We start from the raw sequence: 17,142 nt of genomic DNA, 5'->3' as shown, positions 1-17,142 counted from the left end.
TACTGACGTTTACTTATCTGTGTTGGATCGGACAACTGAGAGTCATGATTTGCATAATTAATCAATTATATTAGGACAATAGGTTTATTTTGATTGACAGATTTATTTATTCTGAAAAGGCAAAAGTGCGTGACAGCAGTGTTAGCTTTGTGTCAGGCTTAGCATAAATAATTTCTTTGTGTCTGTTTACTGAATTTGTGTCTAGATAAGCATTCGTCGCTTCAAAGCTTTCTCACGTAATATTTTTGGAAGCCAGATCACAACTCTAGTTGAATCCATAGACTGGTCTCGTCGCTTGCCTTTCTTGCAACCGGTGAAAGTTTTCCGGTACATAGCAAAATCCCGGTAGGTATATTTTATTTGTGTACAGTTTATATCGAATCGCTTCTGTTCAAGTTTCCTTCTGTAAGCCTTTGAACTTCGCGTTTTTTCTTCGAATTCATCATCTTTGCTTCTAGGCGTAACATGAGCTGATCTGGAAGTTTCCATCACTGCGTTAACTTATTTAATACTGCTTTATGTAAATATAACGGACCAGCTCAAGCACAAATTTTCTTTAGTACTGAGAAACTTTGTGTTTTATACCTAATTTTTGTGTTTCCTTGGGACTTGCTCTGTTTATTTAATTTGTATCACTCCATTTGATTTTAAATCTGCCCACCACGTGCGTGATAAAAAGGATAACTCAACGATTGTAAAAGTTATCCCATGTTTATTATCCCTTCGATTCAGCGTCGCACCAAGACAAGACAAGATGGGGGGGGGGGTGATGGGGTGAGGGTGGGAGGAGTCCCCCTTCCCACGAATCGATGATGAATTCGAGTAAAACCAAATCGCGCCATTTTTTCCATCAGTGAAATGGATGGGAATTCTTAATTTAATTGTCCAAGATCACAATCTTGGGCGAAATAAAAAGAGAAATGAACCCCCCCCCCCTTTTCCCCCGAATCAATAAACGAATTCGTGCTGAAACCAAACTGTGCCATATTTTTTTCGTTCTTTGAAATGAGGAGGGGGGGGAGTGGTCTTAATTTTACATTTCAGTTGTCCAAGATCTTGGTTAAGGTGGGTAGAGGAGAAAAACTTCTGAGGAAGCCTTACACAACGAAACTATTTAACATACTGAATTTATAAACTCATCTGGTTTGATTATTATCTGACTGACAGGTCTGACAAGCCAGCCGATGTATAACCCTGACTTCTCCCAGCCCTGGCACTTCAGTGATGTGGTGCTGTCCGCAGAGGGGACCAAATTCCACGTGCACAGAAGCACCTTGTCGATGTGGTCCCCAGTATTCGAGAAAATGTTTACGTCCGAATTCGCGGAGAAAGATGCCAAGGAGATAGCGTTACCCGGCAAAAAGGCGGAGGAGGTTGAAGTGCTGCTCAAGATCGTCTACTCACACGGGAAGGGACAACAAATAACAGGTAGCTCCTCTTCACTGCAAACACCCACCCCTACCAAACGCCCATCACCCCTTCATTTTCCTCCCTTTTCTCAGGCGTAAATAAGATTAATTGCGGTTAAGGCGGGAGCCGGTATACATGAATGCCATTTTTGCGCCACTTAACATGGGTTTGCAAAAACGCGCTGCTCCTCTCATATTACATGTAAATCTATGTTTTGGGGTGTTTTGTTATTTTCCTTGTGATTTTTGGGGATGTTTTGAAGGAAAAAGTTTTCAGTTTCTCAAAGGATTAATTTGTAAAATTTAGAGAAATAAGAAATATTGAAGATTTCATTTAGCTTTAAAATTAAAATATGAAGTTAAAAATTAGTAGATGGACACCAAAGCGGTCTCCTGATAACCTGGAGTGCTCTTTCGTGGCGGTCAACTGTCTGGTGGCGATCCAAAAATAATTTTCGATCTTCTACCCCTTCATTAAACCTCTTAAAATTTCATTCGAATTCACACGCACGTTTTCGCGCACTTTCCTCCGGTTATATGATTTTTGCTTCGACTTGAGTGGTTTTAATCGGTAATGCAATTTTTGGGTAAATAGAGCAGTTTTCAATTGAGTGTCGTAAAACCAAAACCAAAGTTATTACTCTGGCCAATCACAAAGAACACAGACAATCCAGTGAACCAATCAAAACTCGAAGCAAATACACTAAGTGTAGCCGGCACGAAGCGCGGGAAAACGTGCGCGAGCGAGTTACGATTGGTTTTGGTTTTAGTTCTGATTGGCTGAGAAAGTGGCGCGAGATTTTTAAGCCAATCACTAAGCGTAGTAATGCAAAACCAAATCAAACGCAATTAACTTTCGACACTCAAGTGAAAACCGCTCTAGTCTTTAAATAGACTAAAAGACTTTTTAAACAATGTTTAAAACAGATTTGTTTTCTAAGGGTAGTGCACAATCTGTCATATGGGACTGAGTTTTACTTGAACATTTATTGTCATGCCAACCATTTCCATATCAAAGGTTATGAACCAGGACTCGTTCTAAGAAAGAGGTAAAATGCAACTAGAAAATGGCTTTTTCATTTTTCCCTTTCAGCTGAAAACTGTCAATTTCTCCTGGAACTTGCCGAAGAGTATCAAATGGAACGAGTCAAGGAGTTATGTTGCGAATATCTCTCTCGCAACGTGTACGACACAAACTGCGTCAAGTTTTACATGATTGCAGAGAAGTTTAGTCTCGATACTCTCCTAAAAGAAACACTCCAAGAAAGCAAATATTTGCCTTTGAGTTCTTTGGAGAACGACGAGTTTTTCAAGGAGCTTCCCGATAAAACTAAATTAGAAATCTGCAAGGCACGAACACAGGAACTAGAAAAGACTCTTGCCGAGTATGTCAACACATGTTCGAGCCTCGTTAACGGAGTGTACAAAAGAGTCGCCGAGAAAGTTCAGACAACTGAGTGCGATAACTATGAAGTTCACCGGTGTGGTGTGAATGAGCGATTCAAACTTTCGTGCAAGTGTTGCAGAAGACGAGTTCAATATGCGGATTGCGAGTTGGAATACTGGGATTTCAGAACACAGTTGAAAAAGTTGTTTGACCTTGAACATTGTAACAGAACAGCGCGACAATGCAAAAACTCAACAGCGACAAGTTAAACATTGTGGAACGACTTTCAGGTTTCGTTCTTAGTTAGCCCTTGTCCAAGGTGGGAGTGGAAGACACCACTCAACACTGCACTCAACCTCGTTCCCTTCCCGCCAAATAGACCCTGGGAACGAGGTTGGACACTCCTTTACCCGAAAAAAGGCCGCTTTCTACTTTGAAGACGTTTTCTTTTCTTTATAAACAAGGTTGTCAGTAGTGTTGAGTATCGTTTTGGATCAAGCATGAAGTTTTGTTTACAGAGACGTGGCACCGATGTCTTTTAAAGCGGGTCCATGTTAATTAATTGATAAAAAAAAACATCTAAATGTTTACTTGTTCATGATGGTGATCTGACCGCTTCTTGTAGCAGAAGTGAATGCCAGATGTTTTTGTTGATTTTTGGCCGCCATGTTGGAGCTCAAGCAGTTGGTCTCCAACAAGGCGTTTCCATACTGTGCTCTCTAAATTTGCGTGAAACATTTTGATAGATAACTCGAGTAAGAATAACGTACAGACCTGAGTCTTTGACAAATACTATAGTAGTTTTTACAACCTGTAATATTCTTGACTTTTTTTACTCAATAGTTTTGAATTTTTTTTTTCGCGGCATGACAGTAAAAACCACCTATAGATCACCCCCTCTCCTTTCCTCCGACAATTAGCAAGCAAGACAAAAATAGAGTAAATTGCTTCAGAACCGCGAACAAAGAAGTGCTTCAAGTAATACAGATACTGTTATTAAACGTGTCATAATGAGCAACGAAACATCCGCCATTTGCACAATAACTTTTTTCCAGAATTGCACAAGCTTTATTTCAATGTTAAAAAGTACAGTAGCTTCCATCAGTTAAATTAGCTCAAAATTTTATAATTTGCCCCAAAATTCAGTTAGCGCAGAAATATCGCCAACAAAGTCTTTCCCCGCTCCAAACTACAGAATAAACAGCACCCTTCCATGTCATAAACGACGACTTAGTGACTCCAGAGGCTGATGTTGGCAGACACTTTATGCTGCATGTGCCATATCCTCAAGCTTGGTCTCCATCACAGTCAGGTCTTTGAAATGAAACAAAATTATAAAGAAGGTGAGTTAAATGTACACAACAACAACAAACATTGTTTTGCCAATAGGTCGTACATGAGTAAAGTAAAGTTGACAAATCATAGTATGTGACTTCAAAAATTATTCAACAGGACTTTCATGTCGTAGTCATGTTAGCCTTATGTCTGCGTATCTGAAACCCTATAGTGTGTGATCATTCAAAAGCTATGGGGCACGCAGTACTTTCATGTGGTGCTGTACACTGGTTGTTCTAACTTCTAACTTATATGGTTCGTTATACCCCAGTTGTTTACTATTTAAATGAAAGCTATTGGTAAAGTTTCTGGGTGCAGGAGAGACGGGGGGGGGGGGGTGATAATTTTATTAATTCTCACCTCTCTTAAGACGCTGAAGTGCGTTCTCGAAGTCGTCGTCTCCGGCAGGAATATCTGCGGCGGTATCATCTGCATTGTTAGAAATGAAATGAATCAGATGATAAGTTATTTTTTCGAGAAAAAAAGGAAAAAAGTGGGTTTCTAGCTATCTTCATTGCCATTACCATCGCCTGGCGCTGCGCCTTCGTCTTCGCCTTCGCCTTCGTCTTCTTCTAAATCTTCCGTAACTTCATCTTTGACTTCCGGGATTTCATCCTCAGGCTCGTCGTTTTCCGAATCATCGTCGTCGTTTTCCGAATCCTCTTCCTTGTCCCATTCATCGTCCCAGTCCTCGTCCTCGTCAAACACTTCCTCGTCCCAGTTATCCTCGTCCTCGTCCCAATCTTCCTCGTCCCAATCTTCCTCGTCCCACTCTTCCTCGTCCTCGTCTTCCTCGTCCCATGCCTCGTCATCTTCCTCGTCAAACAATTCCTCGTCCCAGTCTCCCTCGTCGAAGGACACTGCCTCGACAAACTGTTTCTCTCCCTCGTCATTTTGCCATACGTCGTCCCTCCACACAGGGTTTGCTTTTGCAACCGACAGTACAAACAGAAGCAAGATGATCTTCACAAAATTCTTCATTTTGATCTATTTTTTTAAAAAAAAAATACCAGGAAACAACACCATTAACCATGTTCCTATTCTAAATACTACTGTATCTAAAATTAATATTTGCGTCTAATTTGAATCTGTATTTCCTCGTTGAGACAATAACGCGAGCAAAAATTGAGCGCCAGCCATATTAAAATAAATTACATTTTTTCCTCTCCTTTTAATTTCTTTCTTCCCTCTCAAACAGGGGAGAAAATTATGAACTCTTTGTCAGTCTCCAGAATTAAAACCGGTGACAAAAATTAACGCTGAAAGCCTCCGTAACTTAGCATAAATAATATGCTGATGATTTTAGCTAGAATTACGCAGAAGATCTTGGGTAAATTTTAAAATTTTAAATTCTTTTTTTTTTTTCCTAATTTACCTCCGAGGCTGAAAAGATGCAAGAGTAATTTTCAATTTGTTTGAGGTGTTTCAATTATATTGAAGAAAAGCTATACTACAAACTCGTTACGAATATCGGACTTAGTTCGTTTTAGTCCGGTGTAAAAGGACTTTTAGCGAAAGCAGAGAAAATGTAAGCGGCACTCGCAATGAACAAACCTACCACAAGTCTCCAGTACCGAAGACAACCTTTCTTTCTTGTGTAAAACTGACGCGCGACAGGCGAATCAAGTTGTGCCTATGTTGTGTCGTATTTTCCCAACCTGTTAATGCATTAATTTCCTTATTTTATGTCCTTTCACTTGTTTTAGCTTCTCCACGGAAACGGGACTTGTTCAAGAAAAACGCAGTCACGCGGCGCGAGTCAGCAGAAATATCATTAAAAGGATTTAAAATTTTCAATATCGACCAGCGCATGGAAATATATTACTTATAATACATGATGGAAAAACTAGTTTATTTTCATAAAATTGCTTTTTTGCGCAACGGGAAAAACAAAAACAAACTGACAAACAAACAAATCCAATATTTAAGTATTTCATCCCTGCCAGTTACTTGAGCTTATATTTAATTCAGCTTATTCTATAAACACGTTGTAAACAATGGTTTTACAATTTTCTTTCATATAATTTCTTGTTTTTCAACTCATGTCAAATGCCGGGTTACAAGTAAAAATGCAAATTTTCGTTGTCTTTTTTTCCGATTTAATATTTTTTGCTGAAAACACATTTCAATTTAGATTTCTGATTATCAGTTCGTACACCAACGAAACCAAATAAAAAAAAGGAAAATATGTGAATGGCATACAGGCTGGGTTAGAAAAGTGAACCAAGACAGAAAATACATACGATAAATGAAAACGTTGAGATATGTCGCAATCGAAACCTTGTCAGCAAAAGCCTATTCCGTCATTGATTTCCATTATAAGTTTCCATAATAAGCAATAACATATTGGTAAGAATCGCCTTGTTCTTCCTTACTTCTTTAAATTCTTTTTCAGTTCAAACTTGCAACTTGAAATGCGTTTACCGTGAAAGTTTATCAAAAGTGTTTCTCGTGATAGCACACGCTAATTAAAAACTCTTTGCGCTGCCTTGAAAAATGTTCGTCACCGGATGATATTTAGCTTTTATGGACTTCTGACTTCATCCAAATCTTCGCGCAAGCCCCTTCTTCATTCTGTCCTTGAAGGTGTACTGTACTTACTTTTGCATTTGGTTTAAGCAACGTTAACTTTCCTCTTTCCGAGTGCGGTGACCGTAAGCTAAACAAAACGCAGTACCAACGGTCGAGTACATTTTCAAATAAACCAAGGCTTCTTGCTTATTCTAACAATCATTATTTAGGGGGTATACTTAAGTTAATTAACTTTAATAACGAAGATATAGATCAATTTCAACCTACCACAAATATATGAAGGTCTTGTTTCGCAAATCTAAAGTTTGTCGAGCACCGTCAGTTGCGTTGTCCGAATGAAGAATAAAGCAAACAACATGAAGACTTATTTTAAGTAATCATTTCGTTTCCCCACAGCAACAGTTCTGGCTCAGAAAACACGCGACCACTATAAATCACTTAGATAACAATAAGAAAGTAAAATAGGCAGAATAATTTTCAACTCAGCCAGTTTTTATCCTTTTTACGAGATCAATTTTACCCGTTCTCCTTTCTTACAACCAAAATCGGAAAATTAAAAAAACACTTTCGCTCGGAACAACATGTTTATTCTAATTCAAGAACGCTGCTGATGAAACTGATTTTAAAACAATACTTTAGTCATTAGTGAAGAAACTTGTCGAGATTATTCAACGCTAAAGGCTAACGACCGTCACTCAAACATCTTTATATTTTACTTTGCAATTAGCAACGATTTCAACATCTAGAAGGCTGTCTCTCCCCCCCCCCCCCCCCCACTCCCCTTCAAGGTAGGCAGGGGGTACTCCGGGAGGCTCCGCTCGAGAGGGATTCCTTTTCCAGGCTGTAGGTAGGTCCATATAAAAGGATGGGTATCCCATGAGTTTGAGTACAGTAAAAGATATAGGGAAAACCTTCACTGAGGTGTTTTTTTTTGGGTGGGGGAAGTAGGGTTATTTTGATTGAAAAATTTGTTCATTCTGTCAATGGAAAATCACAGAACAACCTCTTTTCAGTGTTGCACAATCTTTATTATAATGCTAATTATTACAACCAACGTGAGTGATCATAGCATTATTAGCTTACATCAGATATATGCAAAACTTCTTTTTTTAATTCGACCCCAAATTTGAAATGTCGCCAACGAAGTGTTTCCCCTCGCTAAACTACAAAATCACCAGCACCAGTCCGTCTGTGTAATAAACGACGAATTAGAGAGTCCAGAGGCTAATGTTGGCAAGAACTTGTTGCTGTAATATCCCCAAGCTTCACAGTACCCTTACGGTCCTTGCAAAGAAACAAAAATTGTAAAGAAGGTGATGAGTTAAATGTAATGGAAGGCGCGGTGGCCTAATGGTTAGTGCGCTGGACTCCGGATCTAATGGTCCGGGATCGAGCCCTGGCCCTGAGCACTGCGTTGTGTTCTTGGGCAAGACGCGTTATTCTCAGTGCCTCTCTCCGCCCCAGTGTATAAATGGGTACTGGCGAATTTACCGCTGGGGGTAACCCTGCGATGGACTAGCATCCCATTCAGGGGGAGTAGAAATACTCCTAGTCGCTTTATACTACGGAAACTGGGACAAGCTCTGGCCTGATGGGCCACTAGGCTAGAACTCAGTCTTAACCTAGACGCAGTAAAGTATGAGACGGTAGTGTGTAATTTCAAAAAGTTATTGAACATGACTTTCATGTCCATTCAAATGAAAGCTATTGGAATTTTTTATGTGGGCACGGGAGGGAAGAGCTTATGGAGAATTTACAGGTAATTTTATCGGTTCTTGAATACGCCACCTCCAACAGGAATGCCTGTAGTGGAATAATCTGCATCATCACTGAGAAATGTAATACAGTAAACGGAAACACTCGAGTAAGAACCTAACATTTAAGAACCTGTAAGACTAAAATTTACAAAATAGACCCCATTTTTATAAGAATCTATTAAATTACAATAAGAATTTAGAAACAGGTTCTTCTTTTCTAAAATTGATTAAAAATGTTAACTTTTGGGAAAATAAGTTTGGACACGGCATTACTGTACTTGATATAATGTTTTGTTCTGAATGATAAGTGCTTCATTTTTACATAAACAATTATTTTGTATTGAATTTTTATACAAGTAAAAAGGTCAATGCTTTTAAAAGTTCTTTTAGCAACAATGTTAATTTTTCTTCATGAAAAAGAACCTATGAAGAACCTAAGTAGCCTAAATTTGTCTTAACTATCATTTATGTAATAGACTACGAGCAGTCCCTATTTTTTCATATAGCCTTAACATACGCGAAGAAACCTATTAGTTTGTTTACTTACAGCTATTTCAATTAACGTTGTCGGAAAAAAAAGCTAAAGACAAGGCCGATAGGTAGTATGGGTCAAAGAGGAGAGCAACTGCACGTGCTGAATACTAATGTGATATAATGACATGACAAACACGAATTTGCACGTTTTCTTTCTCTTCAGACCTGTATGAACAAGGTACCTAATATTTGCTACACTAAATTTAAAAAGACTTTTCAAAACTCAAAGCTGCTCGACAGTGAAAGCAAGCTACAGAAAAGGCCTCCTGAGAGAAAAACAAATTCACGAATTAGAATCTTCACGTGCAAAAATACAAACTTGTAAAATACCTATAGGCCAATATGCAAATTTCCAGTGAATACCCAGACCACCATTCGGTCTTGTCTTTTAGCTTTGAGCTTTGATCTGACAACGTTATTTGAAATAGCTGTATATTATTATGTTGTTATTTTTGAAGCTTGGCATATTTTAAATTTTTTGTTTTATACTAGTACACTGTTTACATATTTCCTGTATTTAGTTTTACGTATTTCCGGTATTTCGTAAGATATCATTATCACCATATAAATTTAAACATAGCCAATGTAAACTTCATTGTACCTGAAGAAGGCTGGTTTGGCCAGCCGAAATATAGTACAAGACTAACTCTCTCATTCTACGTTGTATCGGTCTCTGCTTCTTCAATTTCAGTTTTCTATGTGTCAAACCGATTAGATCACTCAGTTGATCCAACGTATACCGGTAGGAGATCGTACACGGTTTGCTTGCTTGAACTTTTAATACCTATTTTTTCGCACTGTTCGTCGAGCTTGAAGCGAAATTTTTTTTCGACGAACTTTTCGAAAAAAAAGTTCGCTTCGAGCTCGACGGACTCTGCGAAAAAATAGGGACTGCTCGTAGTCTCTTTATGTAAGAACCTGTTTAGGCCAACCTGGAAAAATAGGCCATTTCCGAGTTACTCTTCACCTCTGTTTCAAAACGAGTCTAAGTGCGAAATCATTCATATGAAAATGAGTTTTACCTACAGATCCATTTTCATGCAAATCTAACTCATTTTCATTTGAATGGTTTCGCACGTAAACTCGGTTTGAAACAGAGGCAAAGGGTAACTCGGAAATGGCCTATAAGGTTCTTACTCGCGGGTTTTTACTGTATGTCGAGTGGTGGGTTATTGTTCAAAAACAAGAAAAATGTGGGTTACTTCCTACCTTCATGGACCGCTGGGTTACAGTGCGGCTTCACAAATAAACTTTCAGTTTCAAAGCTTTCTTAATTTCTTCGGGCAATTCGTCTCCCTCGTCAAATTCTGGATCGTTCTTGAGTGCTTGCAAAATTTCATTCTCACCCTCGTCAGATTCTGTTTCGTCAAATTCTGCCTCGTCAAGTCCTTCCTCTTCATTTGGCATTTCAGCGCCCTCATCTGTCGTGCCTTTCCCCTCCAGTGCTACGCCAAGCGTTGTCAAGTCGTCTCCTAGCCCTGGCAAAGGGTCCGCTTTTCCCACCGACAGTACAAACAAAAGCAAGAAAATCTTCACACAATCCTTCATTTTGATCTAGTTTAAAAATACCAGGAAACAATACCATTAACAATTTATTTTTGTGGTGCTCCTTATTTTGATACCTATTGAAGCTAACATCGATATTTGTGTTGATAGACTAAAACAGTGAATAGCGTTGTTGGCGCGCTCTGATTGGCTACTCAAACTCCGGAAATCCTTTGCCATTCACCTCCGATCAAAATTGTAATCACTCGCAGGAATAAATGAGTTGAAATCGTCTTCTTTGGGTTATTTTATCTCACTGTTTTAGTATATACTAAAACAGCTATTAACCTCAATATCCGTCACTAGAAACCTCCAATTTGGTGAATAGTTGTTAATTAATCTATTTTGAACCTATATTTTTCGTGGTTGACAGAGCAGCGCGCTCAAATTAAACTGCGCCAACCACATTTATGTTTTGTCTTCGCTTCCTCTCCTTTCTTGCTTCCCGCTCAAACATGGAAGAAAATTACAGACCTTTCAGTCCGCAGTCTCCTGAACTAAGGGACGCTTTATTATTTAGAGGGAGAAAGCTGGTGCAAATTGAGAGAGGCCAGGTTAAAATTCTCCTGACCCTCCCCTTAGTGAAGCAAATTTTTGCTGACCTTCCCCTCCCTTATCCAATTCTTTTGTTGCTTACTTTGTAGCATCCCCCCCCCCCCCACTTTACCTTTCCCTGCATAAAAATCACTGACCATCTATCTACCTTATGGCAGCAACTATTTCCCCTGTTTATAATAACCGGTCGCAATATGATTTGAAGTAGAATTACTAGAGGATCTTGGGTAAATTTTGAAATTTTTTGTTTCATCTTGTGAGGATTTTCTAATTCACCTCGGAGGCTGAAAAGTAGCAGAGCGATTTTAAACTTGAGTTGTTTTGATTATATTAAAGAAAAAAAACTACAAATATCAGCCCGACCGTGCGATTGGTTTTTCACTTCAGTAGAAGAAAAAAGAAGAGAAACGACCGCAGAGAAAATGTAGACTGCACTGATTTAATTTGTAATGTTGTTACGAACAAAAAACCTACAAGTCTCCAGGGAGTACCGAAGGTATTCTTTCTTTCTTTTCTAAAACTGACAAGCGCCAAGCGAATCAGATTGTGCCTAGTGTGTCGTATTTTCCCAGCCAGTAAATGCATTCATTTTCTATAATCAGTTCTTTTCACTTAATTTTAATTAGCTTCTCCACGGAAACGGGACTTGTTCATGACAAACGCGGTCACACGGCGCGAGTCAGCACTGAGAAATCTGAAACTTACTAGGCATGACTTTTCCGAACCTGAGCAAGAAAATATATTTTTTAATGATAATTGATTGAAAAACTATTTTATTTTCGCAAAATAGCTTTTTCTTGCGAAACTGGCAAAAACAAACAAACAAATAAACCCAGTATTGTAGTTGTCCATTTTTGCCTTATTTAGCTTATATTTAATTGCATGGTTACTCGACGTTATAATCAACGGGCGACAAGTTACAACGCAAATTTTTATTATATTGATTTGTCATTATTTTTTCCTGATTCGATTCGAAAGCCCCACGTTTTGGGGCTTTTCTTCAAAACTAAGTCTTCGGGAAATTTCGTTTATCTTCGAAAAAGTTCGAAAACTGATCGGAAACGTTTGCATGGCCTTTGAACAACAATCGGCGAATCTTCGGAAATCTTCGGTCTAAAAACTGCTCAGAAAACAAAAAGTTGCTCCAAATATGAAAACCTGCCGAGTATTTTTGGAACAGTCTTAACCCCCAACGTTCTAAAATGCTCCGCCGCCTCTGACATCGGCGAATCCGCCCAATTTATCGCAAAAGTGCAATCCGCGCGCTTTTTAAGGCCAAATCCGTCGATCTGCGAGCCTATTCACCCCCCCCCCCCCCCCCATAAATAACATCGAACCAAGAGAGAATGAATGATAAACCAGGCAAAATGTTTAGATACCTCTCAATCCAAACTATTTCAGCAGAGATTATTTCATGGTTGATTTCCATGCATGTGTCACTTCAACTCGACTGGATCCACAAAACGTTATAAAATAAATAAATTCGGCCTCTAGCAACACTCAGTATATATTGACTTAGTCTCATTATTACTTTCTTTTTTTTCAGAATGCGTTTTTTGTAATAGTTTGTCGAAAAAGAGCATTTTCGCAATATCTCGAGGGCATTTAAAGATTTGGAAACTATTTTCCTTTGCTAGCAAAAATCTAAAATATGTTCCGTCAAATACTAAACGTAAACTTCATCCAATTCTTTGCGCGAACATCGACTTCGATCTGCCCTTGAAGGTGTACCTCACTAACTTTCCGTAAGTGCAACTTTCTTCTTACCCGCGAGCGCGCACCGTAAGCTTAAACAACCAACTATTAAACGGGATACATTTACTTGTAATGCTAAACCAACGCTTCTGCTGACTAAAACGATCATCTTCTCGAGCAAGATCTTAAGGATGTACTTAACTTTGATTACGAATTTGGATCAATTTCAACCTACCACTTGAATATGAGGTTTTTACCAGGTCTTGTTTCTCAGGTCTAAAATTCGTTGAGCACCTTCAACTGCGTTGTCCGAATGGAGAATAAAACACAGAACATGAAGAATTATCTTAAGTAATCATTTCACTTCTCCACAGCAACGATCCTGGGTCAGAAAACCCGCGACGCTGATGAATCACGTAGATAAAAAATAGTACTCATATAAGAAATTAAAACAAGCAGATAATTTTCAACTCGACCAATTTTGTTTAACAAGAGCAATTTCAATCGTTTTGCTTTCGTACAAACAAAAATCCGAAAGTCAAAAAACTAAATCTCGCTCAATCCATTCTACGTTTTGCACGCTTAAGTATTTTTTAATTAAAGAACTCTGCCAATTTAACTAATTTTAAAACAATACGTTTAATTATAAGTGAGGAAACTCGTCAAGTTTATTCAACGAAAACTTTAACGACCGTCACCCAACTAGTAGCGATTTTCACATCTAGAAGGCTGTCTTCGATGTAATGTTTCGTTGGCAAGAGCATAATATTGATGTTAAAAAACATACATACACGACTGTCCATTTTGAATATCGACTGCATTCTGACAGTCAGAGCTAATCGAAATACATGAGCAGTTTTTGGTGAACAATTGGTGCAAAAAGAGGCCAATACACCCATAATTGATCAAGGTCTCCTTTCTAAGGATCACCAATAATTAGACCAAAACCTTTCCATCTAGAAGCAAGAATGCGAAGAGTAGAAGGTAACGAGATAAGAAAGCCAAGAAAAACGAAAGGAAAAGGAGCAAGAAAAAACTGGAACGGGTGAACCAGAAAAAGGTCCAAATTTTGCCTTATGCGCACGCGCCAAAGTTTTTACACGTCATCGAAATCTAGAGCTCTTCAGTGTAAAGTTAGTGCTTCTCTAGCAAAGTATACGTTTTCTAGCATCGTAGTACAAACAAAGAAAAGGAACTTTAGTGGCGAAAGGGTTAGCTTCATCTTAATTACCGCATTTGGTGGATGTTAAGTTTATTTCTGTGAATGGGGGCAAGCCGGGGTAGAAAAATAACAACGAACCAAGGCTATTAAAATATATGTTAAACTCGGCAAAATGTTGAGATATCTCTCAATGGAAACTATTTCAGCAAGAATTATTCCGATATTGACTTGGTCTTCCTTATTTCCCATTTTCTTTCAATTTCCTATTATATTTCTTTTCCACTTTAAACTTGCAAAATGCGTTTACCGTAACAGTTTGCCAAAAATTGGATTTTCGCAATAGCTCGAGGGCGCGCGTTTAAAGATTGGGAAACTCTTTTTCTTTACTAGTAAAAGTCTACAAAAATGTTACGTCAAATACTAAACGTAAACTTTATCGAACTCTCTGCGCGAGCACTGCGCCTCATTTCGCCTTGAATAAGGAACCTTATTACTCTCGGTATGCGTAAATTTCCTCTTGCCGAGGAGGCGTACCGTAAGCTGATTTAAGTTTAAATAAATATCTAATGGGTGGGATATATGTTTACTTGCAATGCTAAACAAAGGATTCTGCTGACTAAAACAATTTACAATTTCAACCTACCACAAAAAAGGAGGTCTTTACCAAGTCTTGTTTCGCAAGTCTCAATTCGTTGAGCACCTTCAACTGCGTTGTCCGAATGGAGAATAAAACACAGAACATGAAGATTTATCTTAAGTAATCACTGAACTTTCCACAGCAACAATTCTGGCTCAGAAAACACGCGACACTAATGAATCACGTAGATAAAAGTCTGTAATATATGAAATTAAAACAGGCAGAATATTTTTCAACGTAACTGTTTTGTTTTTGCAAAAACAATTTCACCCGTTTTCCTTCTTACAAACAAAACTTCCAAAAGTTAAAAAAACTAAAACTCGTTCAATCCATTCTACGTTTTGCAAGCTAAAGTCTTTTTTTAATTAAAGAACTTTGCTAATTAAACTAACTTTAAAACAATACGTTTTATTTTAAGTGAGGAAACTAATCAAGTTTATTCAACGAAAACTTCAACGACCGCCACTCAATTAGCAGCGATTTCCGCATCTAGAGGCTGTCTTCTATGTAGAGTTTGCTGGGATGGGCATGATTTTAAATAAAATACCTTAAATTGTTGACAACATTTTTTCTGACAAACTTTCCCGAAAACTATTTATACATGTTTTAGTCTATCTTTACTTCATTCATACACGTTTTCCCATTGATGACTTATATAATATTAGCGCTATACAAAATTATTTGTTTATTCATTTCGCGCGCAAGTCACGCGCTCTGGCGCCAATTTGGCGGAGCTTATCCCTTGCTGAAAAAATCTTCGCAGGCTATTTGCAGTTTAACAATATTTCTGACAATGCAAAGTTCAATTTACACTTTGTGCAGATTACGAATGAAAAAACTATTTGAGGTCTCGCGTCTCAAAATCACGCAGAATAATGTGGGGAAATCACGAATAAAGTTAATTCAAGCTCTTCACGTGCCACGCAAAACCTTCCGGTCACATGTCGCGAAGAATAAATTCACGGAAATAAAATCTGCTAATCACGCGTCACGAGAATACCCCTGTACGACCCTCTTGGTAGAGTTGTGAGCAAATGGCCGGTGGCGGTGTCCTTTATGAGAGATAATTAAATTATAGGAAACGAAAAATGTTTAAAAACATGAATGTTAAAAAGCATAAGAAATTATGCGATTGAACTTAAGACTTCTGTAATCTTATAAGCTACTAAAAGAACTCTATCGGGAGCAAATGACAATATATATTTTAAATTTTATAATTATTTTCTTGTTTTGGTTATTGTTCCCGGCCCGCGAATGGCTTCACACTTCGAATCAATTCCAATTTCACTGTAAAAAGGAACGTCGCCCTGATTGTGCTGCCGAGTAGATTTTAGCGTGGAGGAGCTAGTATGATATTCTGCCCTGGGTATTGTTATTCATGACATGTAGATAAGGTATAGGGAATCGCTCTGGCCTGGGACAAGCCCAAACCAGGCTCAGTAGATCTCTAGGTAGTGATGGCGGAGACTTCAAGCCCGGCTTCCTCGTAGGGAGGGAGGGTGGGGAGCCAACCGCTCGCTGCCGCGGACTAGAGTAGAGTGCACAATGAGGAGCACGTGTTTGCCTTTTATATAAATATTTGCATATCATTGATTCATCCCCAGGGCATTTATTACCAATTCAAATTGACTTTTAAAATGTGACCTCCGTATAATTTACGTAACGTCTCGTAAGGCATCGGGAACGACCAAGAAGCCGAGAGCTTCCCTTGCTGACCTTCGCTTATTCTTCGTTGACGGATTTCTTCAAACACTCTTTGTAGAGTAAGAACAAGATAAAAGAGTACGTTTCTTTCTTATTTTCATAATTTTTCAATCAATTTGGATTTCTTCAAACACTCTTTGTAGTGTAAGAACAGGATAAAAGAGTACAGTAAAAACCCGCGTATAAGAACCTAGGTTTTTTCAAGTTAGCCTAAACAGGTTCTTATATAGATGGTATTTAGTGTAAAATTAGGTTCTTAACTTTTGTTCAAGAAATAAACTACTAGAATTTTTAAATGATCTGGTCTTTAACGTCCAATAACAGTATTCTTGGAGGCTTCGGTAAGCAAAATACTATCTGGAAGTTGCTTTTGTTCTACTTGGATGCAGATTTATTTTTGAATTCATGTACTGTGATTTCATAAGGTTCATCTATTCATCTCAGTTAATAATTATATTCAAGGAGGACAAGTTTTATGTAACTATGCTGTGAATATAATGTGTACAGACTGTGTTATAAATATATTTTTGAGACGATTTTTTAATTCTATTTTTTTTGAGAAGATTTTTTTTCTTTTTTGAAAATAAGAACCTGTTTTAGAATTTTAGCCTAAAATGGTTCTTATGTGAAGGGTGCTTAAAAATGAAATTTTAGCCTAACAGGTTCTTAAATGTTAGGTTCTTATACGCGGGGTTTTACTGTACTTATTTTCGTGATTTGGGAAAATGAAATTTCAATATCCGTGATCCGTGATTTTTTCGCCCGTGAATCGTGCCAGAGACCCCCCTGTACGACCCTCTACCAAGAGCCCGTGAAATCTTCGTGTGAAGCCATTCGTGGGAACAATAACTAAAATAAGAAAATAATTATAAAATTTAAAAATATATATT

The 17,142-nt window shown here is 38.1% G+C and overlaps 3 protein-coding genes across 4 annotated transcripts; 1 reads left to right on the top strand and 2 right to left on the bottom strand.

Moving 5' to 3' along the window:
• Positions 1-135: 135 nt before the first annotated feature.
• Positions 136-3,699, top strand: LOC144631839 (kelch-like protein 12). Its single transcript, XM_078490414.1, has 3 exons — positions 136-345; positions 1,168-1,428; positions 2,503-3,699. The coding sequence occupies exons 2-3, from the start codon at positions 1,185-1,187 to the stop codon at positions 3,063-3,065; spliced, it is 807 nt and encodes a 268-aa protein (XP_078346540.1). The 5' UTR covers positions 136-345; positions 1,168-1,184; the 3' UTR covers positions 3,066-3,699.
• A 142-nt stretch (positions 3,700-3,841) lies between these two features.
• Positions 3,842-5,844, bottom strand: LOC144631865 (uncharacterized). Its single transcript, XM_078490450.1, has 4 exons — positions 5,690-5,844; positions 4,656-5,118; positions 4,492-4,560; positions 3,842-4,110 (listed from the first exon to the last, which is right to left on the bottom strand). Exons 2-4 carry the CDS (start codon positions 5,110-5,112, stop codon positions 4,061-4,063), a joined length of 576 nt encoding a protein of 191 aa, XP_078346576.1. The 5' UTR covers positions 5,113-5,118; positions 5,690-5,844; the 3' UTR covers positions 3,842-4,060.
• A 1,831-nt stretch (positions 5,845-7,675) lies between these two features.
• Positions 7,676-13,144, bottom strand: LOC144633002 (uncharacterized). 2 transcript variants are annotated; one of them, XM_078491775.1, is made up of 3 exons: positions 12,985-13,144; positions 10,164-10,508; positions 7,676-7,947 (listed from the first exon to the last, which is right to left on the bottom strand). In XM_078491775.1, the coding sequence occupies exon 2, from the start codon at positions 10,500-10,502 to the stop codon at positions 10,194-10,196; it is 309 nt and encodes a 102-aa protein (XP_078347901.1). In that variant the 5' UTR covers positions 10,503-10,508; positions 12,985-13,144; the 3' UTR covers positions 7,676-7,947; positions 10,164-10,193. The 2 variants fall into 2 exon arrangements, with proteins under 2 accessions (XP_078347901.1, XP_078347900.1); XM_078491774.1 differs by lacking the exon at positions 12,985-13,144 and having other exon boundaries at positions 10,164-10,599.
• Between the last annotated feature and the right edge of the window lie 3,998 nt (positions 13,145-17,142).

Source organism: Oculina patagonica, chromosome 12, assembly GCF_052425735.1.
Source record: "Oculina patagonica isolate OP01 chromosome 12, crgOcupat, whole genome shotgun sequence".
NCBI classification, from domain to species: Eukaryota; Metazoa; Cnidaria; class Anthozoa; order Scleractinia; family Oculinidae; genus Oculina; species Oculina patagonica.
The sequence above is the reverse complement of the archived record's forward strand: the minus strand, read 5'-3'. Positions and strand labels throughout refer to the sequence as shown.

What these genes read in the sequence shown, in the direction of transcription:
- LOC144631865 (XM_078490450.1), bottom strand. Translation starts at nt 5,112, where the DNA reads ATGAAGAATTTTGTGAAGATCATCTTGCTTCTGTTTGTACTGTCGGTT. An exon ending in AGGCGCAGCGCCAGGCGATG is followed by an intron (nt 4,561 to 4,655) that starts GTAATGGCAATG and finishes CTAACAATGCAG; the next exon opens with ATGATACCGCCGCAGATATT. An exon ending in ACTTCAGCGTCTTAAGAGAG is followed by an intron (nt 4,111 to 4,491) that starts GTGAGAATTAAT and finishes TTCATTTCAAAG; the next exon opens with ACCTGACTGTGATGGAGACC.
- LOC144633002 (XM_078491775.1), bottom strand. Translation starts at nt 10,502, where the DNA reads ATGAAGGATTGTGTGAAGATTTTCTTGCTTTTGTTTGTACTGTCGGTG.
- LOC144631839 (XM_078490414.1), top strand. Translation starts at nt 1,185, where the DNA reads ATGTATAACCCTGACTTCTCCCAGCCCTGGCACTTCAGTGATGTGGTG. An exon ending in GAAGGGACAACAAATAACAG is followed by an intron (nt 1,429 to 2,502) that starts GTAGCTCCTCTT and finishes TTTCCCTTTCAG; the next exon opens with CTGAAAACTGTCAATTTCTC.